This window comes from Thermobia domestica, chromosome 9 (assembly GCF_964235325.1).
Source record: "Thermobia domestica chromosome 9, izTheDome1.hap1.1, whole genome shotgun sequence".
NCBI classification, from domain to species: Eukaryota; Metazoa; Arthropoda; class Insecta; order Zygentoma; family Lepismatidae; genus Thermobia; species Thermobia domestica.
Window position 1 is genome coordinate 89,136,674 of NC_137462.1, and position 13,152 is coordinate 89,149,825.

The following is a 13,152-nucleotide window of genomic DNA, read 5'->3' on the forward strand; positions in this document are numbered from 1 at the left end:
TTAGTCGGGTCAAGACTTCACTTAGAAACTAGTATGTGCCTATCCAAAAATGCGTGTTTCAGAATCCTGAGGTGCTTCCATAACAATTTTTATAGAGGGAGTTTGACTACGGGCCTATGATATAAAGTACTCTCCAACTACCTCCATAAAAATTGTTGCGTGAGTACCTTAGGATTCTAAAACACGTATTTTTGGATAGAGCACATATTAGTTCCTAAGTGAAGTCTTGACCCGACTACAGTAGGTTTCATAGTTTTGGAGCTATGGACCTTTAGAATTCATTTTTTCATGTTTTCGGCAGCCTATAACACGTAAACGATAGGGTTTTCTCCCTATGTTTATTGGAACTTTTTTGTTTATTTTACTTTCAGGAATCATTCGTCTGCTTTTGTACAACGAATTTAGCGCCATACTGTATATATATATATATATATACTACCGCTCAAAAGTTTTCGAAAACCTCAAACTTTTGTAAGCATTTACTGTGATTCTATTATTTTGGCACGAGTACTTTACCGCCTTGCATCAGATGTACTCCTGCCTAAAGCATAGAGTTTGATGAGTCTGAGAGGTACTGTAGATGATATGTCAAATTATATTTCTTAAAATTAAAATCAAAAAGGACAATTTGATGTATATATTGCACAGTATAAATAAAAGTGTGTAAGGTGAGGCAAGACATTAGTTTTGTTTGGAAAGTGTAGACATGCTAACTATCCTATGCTAGTTATCTATACCTTATAGATATGCTAGCTTTAAAAAAGCTAAAAAGGCCATTCTTTGAAAAACATTTACGATGGTCAATACACATTCTTCTCTCTCAATTTTCGCTCAGTGGAAGTATGTATGCAATGCTCGTCAACGAACAACAATGGAGCACACGAAACCATGGTAAGTACTTTTCAAAGTATGGTATTTTTGGCATTTTAAACGTTAGCATATCAACAAGCTATAAAAAACTGCAAAATTTGGAAAGCTGCTTTCTCTTTCAATTTTTTGTCACTATATTGACCCTCTGTGTCTACACTTTCCAAACAAAACGAATATCCTGCCTCACCTAGCACACCTTTGTTTATACTATGAAATATCTATATCAAATTATCGTTTTTGGTTTCAATTTTAATAATTATGACTTGCCATATAATCTGCAGTACCTCTTAGATCTCGATTCAACTGCCGTCAAATTTGATGCTATAGATAGGAGTACCTCTGATGCAGGGCGGTAAGCTCTCGTGCCAAAAGAGTAGGATCACAGTAGATGCTTACAGAAGTCCAGAATGTTCGAAAACTTTTGAGCGGTACTGTATATCTTGACTTCTCAAATTTTGCCCACATCTTTACTATTAATTACTGTGCGAATAAAAATATCGTGAAGATTTTAAATATACTGTACATAATGACAATAGTGTATCATCGAATCTATGACAAATATCAATTTAGAAAAAAATGTTAATAATATGCCAACAGATCAACAAGTAAATATTGCTTTTCACTTAAGAATTACGATCTGTAGTATGAAATTAAAAACAGCACATCTATGAATTTTTACTATTACAAATCTGTATTATTACTACAAAATTTCCCTAATTTGTAATTTAAATAAAAGCTATATCAAAGACACTAATATTCTTCAAATGGTAACTTGACTTAAAGAACAATTAAATGATAAGTCAATAATTTCAGAAATAAATAAATAACAAGAAAATGTCCCAAACCGTTGTGCTTTATATAACAGCCACACATAAGATTACTTGTTAAATTAAGGAAACAAATGTTGAATAAATAATATTCGCACAATTTATTTTGACAGCCTTTCATTCTAATACGTAATTTTTTTAATCCCCACAAAAGTTTTTTTTTTTTAAATTAAATAATCGGTTCTACCACTACACGATTTCATTATTAACTACATATTCAAAATAATAAATATAAACAAAGGATTTCATGCTTGGAATTCAAATTTTACTGATTGCTACACTTAAGGAAAGTATAAAATGGAAAATAAACTTAGAACTGAAAAACAATGCAAGGATATATCCATGCAATTTATTTCGTCAGAAATATGTATTAATAGCATATATGAAACTTTTTCTAGCGGCCACTATATAAAATTACAAACGGCCAAGAATATTTACATAGTGAAACACGGAAAAAAGAAATATTTACAAAAAACAACAGTTGATTAATAAATCAACGATATAAGTCACTTTTTAACAAGGCAAAGTATATAAAAACGACGTTTTGCATTAATTTGTATTATCTTCAAACATTTGAAATCTCCTCACACATTGTGAAAATTGAAATGAGATGTTAATTGTCTCTAAGGTAGAATCACGCAATATGACAATTGAGATATGTCACCACTGGCTTAATTGAAATTCCATGCCACCATTATCAAGAATTCCTTGTTTCAACGACGTTAAACGCCTAAATACAGAAAACCATAAATAAGCATTAACACACAAGATGATCCTGAAAAAATCTTTATAATATGGATATATTATTAAGCTATTTCAAATTCGATACTATGTTAACTTCACATTAATATAACCAGAGAAACGTATTGTTTGTATGCACACACAGTATTTAAATGAGAACGAATATAGTCTTGAATATGAAAGAATATACGAACTTTTATATAGAGTATTTGTAATTCTAAAAAGACATATAACTAATTCGCATAGTCCTAATAATGTTACATATTTATTTTTGTTTTACTCTAAATATACACTGTTGGGCATTAAAAATGCAACACCAAGAAGGCAGACGAACAGTTTAAGGTATAAATTGAAAGATTACCGCTCTGTGCGAGAAGGCACCGTGAAGACCTAGCAGAAAGTCCTGATGTTAGTGCCACGTGAGGGTCCAGAACGGCTGCGATGCAACGAAGAATAGAAAGGATGACACTTTGGCGTTCTTCTGACGTATAACAAGACATATGTCTCTGACACTTGCCAAAGCTCATAAACTGTAGCCTGGGAAGGTCTTTGGTGTGCAAGAGACTGAACAATTATTGACGATCATGCTAAATTGCTGAAAGATCAGGTAATCCCGCTAACCAAGGAAGCAGTGGAACATCCTATCCATCCAAGAAGTGTGGGTTGGTGCGTATCATATGCGGTCCTGTTAGAAAATGGCTTCATGCAGGACCTACAGAAATTACAACGAGGCCCGACCAGGTTGAATTTAACATTTTTGCTGCCCCGGGCCATTAAAAAAATGCCGCCCTCTCTATATCAATAAATACCGATGTATACAAATTGAGAGTCCCTGTATCATTTTAGCAACTTGAAAAAAAATTATCAATCTTAAGCAATTTGACTTTAAGCAATTTAAGTTATTTTCTTAATGAAGTTTGGACTGCTTTCAATACTTAGCTCCGGTTTTTTTTTTTTTTTTTTTTTTTTTTTTTTTTTTTTTTTTTTTTTTTAACTCTGACGTTACACTTTTATAAGAAAGAATTATCAGTCACACTTAGCTTGATGCTCCTGTAATATTTTCCATAGTACAAGCTTGCTTTGTATACTTAAATCCGATTAAATCTACTCGCTGAGCAAAACAATACGTTTATTGTAAAAATCAATAATGTGTAACGGTTTCGCTAACTATCCACTTGGCTTCATTAGACCTATCAAATCTGTGAGATAGTGTCTGATGAAGCCAAGTGGATAGTTAGCGAAACCATTACACATTATTGATTTTTACAATAAACGTATTGTTTTGCTCAGCGAGTAGATTTAATCGGATTTATTGCTGCTCCTAAACTAACGATTAGCAAACTCAGTTGCATATGCAGAATTGCATTAAGAAGAGAGAGGAGTTCAAGCACTTACGCTCACATCCTTCCAAGAACACGCGTATTTTTTGTATAAATCTCAATTGAGTAACTGTTTATATTTACCATAATATCTTATTCAAAGGGGGTTGAAACCTCGAGTCCCCTGCTTCCTTGCGAACGCCACTGAATGAACTAGAATATTCAAATTGCCAAGCTCAAGAATAATAATACAAGTTTGTTACACGATTGAAGCTTATAAATTTCTTGTATTGGTGGTTCGGTTTATAAGCGTTCAAATTCTGAAAGTTGATCAACAATGGAAAGGTTTTGAAATTACACTAAAAGAATACTGTCAACAATTGAAAAAGAAAAAATAATAAATACCAATTAATATCTAAAATTACCACTACCTCTTTCCAGCGAAACACATTTTTGGTTGGTTGAGATGGGGTTTGGCGTCTCTTTGAGCAGCGAAGCTATATAAGACGTAAATCTATAGCTTACCGTGTAATCCGAACCACAAAAGCTCCCGCGGGAATCGAACCCGGATCTTCCGCGTCGAAGACGGATACGCTAACCATATAGCCACAAAAGAGCTCCCAAACAGATTCCTATTATTTGGACATTCACAAATGGTAAAATTCCGAGTCATATCCATGTCTAAGAAAATTTTCCACCCCTGGTCATGCCCATGCGTAACTAACAACCTGGATCCGACACATTATCGATGTATCATGGGCTGGTCAAAGACACGTCAATGCGTATTATACACGAATGGGCATGGAATTCAATTGCATCCGATACCATAACCCCCAGTGCCTGTCAGGTTTAGCAATGTAGACTGCAAGCGTTGCCAGTCAGTTGCCACAGCAACGCCAGATACAGATGTAGCCATCATACTGTAGACAGAATCGGGATTCGTCCGAAAAGACGACGTAACATTCTGCTTCTCATGCGTGACATTTGTGGCACCACTACAGCTGCACATGACTATGCTATGTAGTCAAAGAAAGCAGTAGCAATAAGAGCCATTAATATACGCCCAGCTCTGTCACATGATATGGGGAGACTGGTCACTGCACAAGAACCCAGAGTTAGCAATATAACTGTCCAATCAGTCATAGTTATACGCACAAGAAATCTACCTTCTCCGTGGTATGATGAAGTCATTGGAATCCTGCAAATCGCTATGCACTGATTCATGGAACCATCGTTTTCATATTCGCGCTGCATTTACTGTAGCTGCAGTGTCATAAAGTCATTTGTAGTAGTAGTTTATTATGGACCAGAAATAAAAGTGACCTGCGTTTGTACGAGGGCTGCAATCTTTTCTCTTTCCGTTTTTGCATTCGGATCGCAACAACCAAAGTAAGCATATATAAATAAATAACCCTGCTTCTAGCTAACAGAGTGATGATTTTTACATTATTATTTCGATTTGTAATACTAACTTCATGTAACATTACCGAATATCAAATACCATACGGATGATATGATCAAAATCTAAAATAATAGAGTCACATGAGAAATCGGACCTAGGGTGTAGGGTTTTAGTTAAAAATAGACTTTTGGGTAGATCAAGGAGATGATACAATAATATAATGGCAGATTTTTAGGGGAGCGGTAACAACAATACTGACTTGATTGACTTGGCTTAGAATTGTATGCAACAGCGGCGTTTCCTTTCTGTGGCGATGATTTTACTTTCTTATCCCTTAAGATTACCGAAGTTATTTTAAACAATAAACGTGATGGGGTATGAAGAAATGAGACTACGATTAAAAGTACTGGTCGGTCTTCGTAAGGTTGAGGGGTAAAGTTTTTATGGATATTAGGAAAGTGGTTCGCTTACACAATGCTTTTAGATGTGGTCTTATTTCTTTATTTTAACCCTGGTAATTCTTTTTCTTAAACTTTTGTTAATAAGGCAATAACACTAAACTACTCCAGCAAAAATATTTTCTCGTATGTAGTGCATTTTATAAAAGCACTGTTTTTAAAGTCCATTTTACGGTTTTTATTATTTATACTTTAGTCGTTATTCAATAGCTTTAATCGCATTGCGGAAGACAGTAGTCCCCTTCCTGTTATTAAATACATAATAATAATAATAATAATAATAATAATAATAATAAAAATCAACACAACGTCTACTGCCTGCAACCAATGAGAATTTCGGTTGTATAAATCACAGACGCTCGATAAATTATTTCTAAATAATTAATGTTATTAATTTTACAGTAATTTTATTTTATGTTACAAGAAAAAATACACGAAACTATTGTTTATTATCTGTATATATTTTATATATCTGTATAATATTCCTTAATACTAGTAAGTATGGGCGTGCCTGACATTTAAGTTGCGAGACTTGACTCTAACAAACAGAAAAATAACCTATATAAGCATTTTAAGTAAGGCAGTAGATTTTTCCTCTCAACAAGAGAAATTACATTAATTTTAATCTAATGAAGGAATTTCTAAGAGTAAATATAACGTCAGTTTACCAAATATTATATTAAATAATTTAGATCCAAAGAGAGAAACACGGATAGTAGTATATTTAAGTTATTCTGAAATGATTTTTGTTTTAAAATCCTTACGTTTAGAGCTGCGCCACTTGTTATGAGTTTTGTGTGTTAAATTCTAGTCAACTATTAAAAATGAAGAAAAAATCTAGAAGTCAAAATAGTTAAGACTTTAGAAAGAATTCAAATATGTGCATTAGACACGTATACATAAATATACAAACTATGGCAATGTAACCAAGATTTTCTTCCAAAATACCTATTTCTCTGTACGAACAGCTAAGAAGCAATTATGTCAAAATATAGAGCAGTATCAATCTTTGTAAAAATGTACTTATATGCCATAGGGCTGTTGTGCAACAAAATGATACCAAACTCAAATATGCAGGCCCCCAATTCGACTTTAGAAGTGTTATAGACTTTCCAAGTGGACTTAGTACTATCAACAAAGAGGAAGAAAGTTGAGCTGAGAAGTAGCGAATTCCAGTCGAAAATATATCAAGGGGAGTCGTTTTTGTTATCACACATCTCTCATTCAACTTTTAAAATATGCCATATGGCAGTCTTACCTTTCCAAGAATCATTATTCCACAGTACGATGAAGTCATAAACAGACTATAAGAACTGGAACGCACGCATAATGTAATCCAATTATAATTCAGAGTCCTATTTTCACACGATTAAGTGTCATAACCAAACGAAGACAGAAATGGACGATTTTGCCGGCATGTACGTATACTCATCCTACAACATATTTTCTTATTCAAGACACAACCTACTGAAAAGCAACCTTTTTCTTGATCTTATTTGATAAGAACAATATAAGAACTTACCTCCTCCTTCGTAACGAGGCATTCTGTCCGGGTAATCCAAAATACCCACGAGGTATAACCATCCTGGCATTCCCCTGTGCTGGACGGGATCCGCCATGGGCCATAAGAAGAGATAAATGAGCAGCGTAACCATCAGATATGGGCTGAGCCAGATGGTGCTGTTTCTTTGACAACTTGCCTACTATATATATTTGTTCTGGTTTCAATCCTATAGATGTATACACACTGATGTCTTTTCCACTGCCATATGCACACTGAATAACCATACCGTGATCCTACATTAGTAAGAGAAAATAAAGAATATACAAAATATTCACAGAAAGGGTAATTTATAAAGTTTTTACTTACGTAAAGTAAATAATAGAGTAAGTTTTTACTCATACTGACTACGGACATGCAGACAGAAAAAAATGAAGGAGTACAGAGGCTCAGTGGCAGGGCGCACACTCTGGTGCACAGGGTCTTTGGTTAGATTCTAGCTCGCGCCGATAAGCTTTGTGGTGAACACACACGGTTTTCTGGAGGTTCTCCCGTTTCTTTCCACTTTTTTCACTTCACAATTATCATTCATTCCATTATCATCTTTTTCCTTAACTTCAGAGCATAACGTGGGACGTTAAAGATATTTTTTAAAATAACAGATACATGCAAAATGTGTGATTATTATCATATACAAAAAACTGATTGTGAAGAAATGTATCTTGAAATGTTGTGTGTTTTAGTTGCTTTCAAGATGCCTGTATTATGTGAATAACTAAACAGTTATATAAATATTAAAACTACAATGATTAGGATACACTATGAACAAGTTTTATTTAAATATTATGCACAATCTTGTTCAAAAATCTTGAACACTCAGCTTGCTTTAGATGGCGATATTCGGTCAATCATACGAAGGAAATTCTAATACTGTGGGTCTAAATAAAGATCTCAATCGACTGAAGAAAACCCGTATTTGTTTGATTTCATTCCAACTGTAAGAGCGCAGAGCTTTTAAAATAGAAGTGAGTGGAGGTCTTACTGAACAAGATTGTGTTATTTTAACAAGCATACCTGCGTTAAATGTTTAAGATAGTCCGCTTTGTGACGTAGCGGATCAGTAGAAAGGCCATCGACGAAGGATATTAAGCCATGAGGAAAGTTGTGTTGGGCCAGCCAAGACACAACTTGTTGCTGTTGCATATCAGGTCTACCCGTAATATAAATAATTAGGTATCCCAATTCCTGCCAGTGTCTGAAATCAGAAAATATGTACTCATTAAAACTCGTTGATTATGATGGGTTAAATGACTCAATTTTAAAAATATTTGGAAAACCGACCAGTTCAAAAGAAATAAAACAGCAAACACAAAGTAAATGGAAAGTGAAGCTTAAATATATAAAATATCAGGACATCAAACACTATAATGCAATAGGAAACCACAATGTAAAATTAGCCATTATTCAGAAATTGTGATTTGGTTTCTAGACTAAATTTTATATTTAAAAATAGTTCTTACAAATAGAATGACCGTTTAGAAATTTTCCAAACGGCTTCTACGAAACGAAACAAGTAAGAAAAGCTCTACGTTTCATGGTCACAGGTACACAAATCCCAACACCTATAAAATATTACTGACAAAATTATATTTTATAGAAAGAAACTAGTTGTTTTCAGAGACAAAGAAGAAAGCAAAATTACACAAAGCAGGAAAGTAAATAGGAATTTTCTTTTAAGCCAATGTTTAGCGTCATTCACCTGGCTGCTCAAGATATTATCATGATAATCATGAATTACTTTGATTATTATTGCTTGCACAACTGAAATAATTACTTTATCTTATCTACTATTGTTAACACAAAAAAAGATTACAATTATTTCTAAGACACTTTATTGGCATGACATACTGTCTTTCTATTAGCTTATAATATTCCTTCTCTAATCATTAGAGACCGGATGTTAGGCAAAATGCCTATTCTTTAATATTAAAGATATTATCAAAAATAACGTTTTAAAGTGTATATGGGGGGTTATAGTTTCGATTTAAGCCAATTTTATTTTGCCTATTTCAACCTTTACTGCCTAAATAATTGCTTTAGTGCCTAATATTGCCTATTCTATGCATTTTCTTCAAAATAAGCCTTCATTGGGAAAATATATAATTTACGTAACATAATACACATATATTTACTTATATTATGTGTTTGTAAACACAAGCTCGTGGTACGTTACAATATATATACAGGATGAACTTCAAAGATGTTCACATACTTCGGGACATGAAAAGAAGATAAAACTCCTCTTGAATTTCACGAATCATCATCTGAAGTATGTGCGCACCTTTATGTCCCGAAGATGACAGGTTTCGATTTCGATTTCAATTTGGCACCCTTGTCACTCGAACACGACAAATTCGACAACATGTAACAGCATTTTTTGTCTTCTTTTCATGTCACGAATCACCTCCCGAAGTATGTGCACATCTTTCAGATTCACCCAGTATGTGCAATGCATAACATGCCTCGTTTTTGTATATACAGTAAAAGAAGATATTTAACAAACAAGTATGTTTCTATATTCTTTGAACATTATCCATGACTTGAATCTACTTTTTAATGGTATTGAGTATTTATCTTCATTATTTCGAGTTACATTTTAGTGCCTATTTTACTGCCTATTTTTAAAATTTTAAGTGCCTATTTGCCTGCCTATTTTTCAGGTTTTTAGTGCCTAAACATCCGGTCTCTACTAATCATGAAGACATATAACAAAAGATAGAGTATGATAATATTTGAGCATTTCGGTTCTTTAATAACACTATACGACTAAAAGATTGTTTTACCTAACAACGTCCACAGCTCCAGCTCTGACTTTTGGATCTTTCCCAGTAACAGAGACACTAGCAGTAAACGAACCATCAATGCTGAACACAACACATTCAGTTTTTGGAGGGATAACAGCAAGATAAAAATCCACAGACGTGTGATCACCTCTGTAAGAATAGGAAAAAAATAATAATAGAATAAACTAACTTGGATATTTTTAATTTTTTATCTAACAACAACAGTTCACTGTCAAACATCTTGGACATCCTCACTATAGTTCTATGTCCAAGAAAGAAAAAGATAAGCACGTAAATGTCTTATGCACTCTTACTGATTGTTAAATTTTTCTTAACGCTCAATGTATATCCTCATATTTATCTTTGAAGTTAACATTTGCGTTATTTGATATCTAAGTTTCTTCTCCTAATTATATAATTTTTACAAATTCACCTAATGTTATGTCAATTGTTTCATCTTTATACTCTCTTTTGAGATCTTATTTGCGAAATACAGAGTACATACCTAAACCTATACTCAACATTGCCGATTTTCTAAAATAGTTTTTGAGTTAAACCTGTTCATTAATTTTTTTTTTTTTCAAATAAATATTTTAATTAAAAATTCAAAATGATATAAACAATTTTTAATCATTACTATATCTTTATCTATTACGAGCTCTATAACTCTCCTGTTTTGTTCCAAAGGGATTATAATATAAGCTAATATATATCCACGCATACTTCATTTGAATTTAAAAAAAAAAATCCTGTGTAATGAATACATTCCTGTGAAGGGCGATGCGACTTCTAACGAACCGACGGTTATTCTACCTAGCAGACAGTTAAAAAGTACATTATCTGAATGTATTTTAATAAGATTTATTGCACTCTTGATCGAAAGAATGAAGTGGCTAGCTTAAAGTAGCTTTATCTATATTCAGCATTTAGGATTGGGAAGACTAGGTTCGTCCATTGTAAAAGTATGATCAAGTATCATAAGCCATTTTATCCAGTACAAACATGCAGTTCAATATATGTGTGCGTGTGCAGTGCGGGCGTTATAGCCCCCTTGGCTCTTAACTTTATATTAGATATATGATATATAGTGGTTCGATTTGTATCGCTCAATTCGAACGAAATTATCACCACAGATTGTGTTTGTAGAGGGCAAGCTGATCGTAGAGCAACGCATATTGTGCGATTAAGTGACTTCACGTGTGGCCTCATAGTAAAGTTACGAGGGCTGGTCAACAATTATTGTCCCTGATATAGATAGGAGTTGTAATATATTGTTCAGAAATATGTGTGCCAAAGTACAGAACAATATTATTGATACTGACTGTTTTTTCTGTGTTTTCAGTTAGCAAGTGCGTCTGAATTATGAAAAAAAAAAAAAAAAAAAAAAATGAAGTGTATGCCATGATCAAATACTTCCAGATGAAATGTCTACACCTTTCCACTATATATATATATATATATATATATATATATATATATATATATATATATATATATATATGTATATATAAGTCACGTAAATTTCGTGTACTAGGCAAAGCTGTAAACATGCAAATGGTGCTGGTTCCCAAACACAGCCAGTATTAATGATATTGCCCTGTTCTTTAGCACACACACTTCTAAAGCATTAGAATACGAAATATTACAAGCACAATATTTTTGTTCATCTCCATCTAATGCGAGACAATAATTCCTGAACACCCCTCATACACGAGAGCGAATAGTCGTTTTACAGAATTACCGTTGGATCGTGAAGTGTTTCAAGTGGGTCGAACAATGGTTATTAAGGAAGCCAGAAGGTTTCCACAGCAAATGTATCCCTAATGCTCCCGCGAAGCATCGGAAAGCGCCTGGACGGAAGGATCGTTCGGGCCGCCCTTACAGGATGGCCACATCCAGTAAAATCAGTCAACGTGACACCATTCCCCATATTAACGCAAGAACAATAAATTGATTGCCGCACTCCTACTGCACGATTACCCTTGACATCTGCTTAGCCTCTTTGTATCAGGGAGGGCATTGGTGGTGTGGTGCAGGTGAATGGAGAGTTCAATCTAGCAGCGGTCTGAAAAAAAAAGAAAAAAAAAAAATGTCCCGATCGCCTCTAGTTGTTATGCACGGGAATATGACAAATGCATCGTACATTGGAGACGTCATCAATCCTGTCCTCTGACCTTATTTGGATACTTTGAAAGACTACATCTTCCAGCAGGAAAACTCACGTCCCCAAATGCCAAGGTAACGCAGTGTGCTCAGCTTGGCATATGCTTCTACTTTTATCTGTTACGTTCTAAATTATATATAAACATAGGAAATATAAGCATAGAATACTATTAGTTAAGAATAATCGCGTATAGTAAATAAAACTTTTTGATTTTACCTGACCACCATTTTAATAGGATACATTCCATAGCCGAGTGCTTTATCCTCTGGAATTGTGTAAATAATTCGGCCATTTTTATCTGTGACTTCTGTCGCCAATAGCGTCCATTCACCAGCAGGTGCATCTTTCATAACATGGATATCGACCTTTTCACCTGCAATTATAAGTTTTCCTTATATTTACTGCAATTAATGTTTTCGAAATAAATAACAAAACTAGCACCAGCTTGTTGAACAATCCATTTCTTAGTCTTACTCGAAATGGACTAGTTCTAGTAACGAACTACACCCAAATGACACGAAATTTTTCAGCAAACTTTTTTTTTACTTTTAACTCTTTCATCTGGGATATTTATTTATTTATGTTTAACGAAAATAAATCTCACTCAAATTATTCTTGTGTACATTGAAAACATCAACAGTTTAATGTATGTACATCAAATACTTCTCAAAATGTTTACAACATAGCCACTACAATATATATAAAATAAATACATATATTTACAATATATAAAAATAAATAAATAACCGTTTACTTCTCAAACCAAAGGACATCTACAATAATAACAAGAAATCTTTCCTCACCCTATCTCTCTTTTTCTCAAACACTGCCTTTAATTTAATCCTTATGACTGCATTCTACTTGACAAAACACGTGGACAAATATATAATAATTGCACAGTGCAAGTTATTGTGAATTCATGAATAATATTGTCACACAAAACAATTTTATCTTATTCCTTACGAGCAATTTTTCTTTTACGTTAACAAAAGCGTTTATAAATCAGGGTTCCTACTGATCTGGAGAA

General features: G+C 33.6%; 1 protein-coding gene across 11 annotated transcripts in view; it reads right to left on the reverse strand.

The window, feature by feature from the left end:
• The window catches only part of rdgB (retinal degeneration B), a 461,056-nt gene that overhangs the window by 35,906 nt on the left and 411,998 nt on the right, over positions 1-13,152 (reverse strand). For 10 of the 11 annotated variants that reach the window (XR_014133053.1, XM_081771516.1, XM_081771512.1 and 7 more), the window contains 4 exons: positions 12,342-12,498; positions 9,962-10,111; positions 8,193-8,373; positions 7,140-7,414 (listed from right to left, as the gene is read on the reverse strand). Coding sequence is in view for 10 of the 11 variants with exons in the window: in XM_081771516.1 (XP_081627642.1) it covers positions 7,140-7,414; positions 8,193-8,373; positions 9,962-10,111; positions 12,342-12,498 (763 nt within the window). In the remaining variant the exon portion in view is untranslated. Of the gene's footprint in view, positions 1-2,056; positions 2,428-7,139; positions 7,415-8,192; positions 8,374-9,961; positions 10,112-12,341; positions 12,499-13,152 lie in introns of those variants that run through there. The other variant, XM_081771520.1, reaches the window with a different exon arrangement.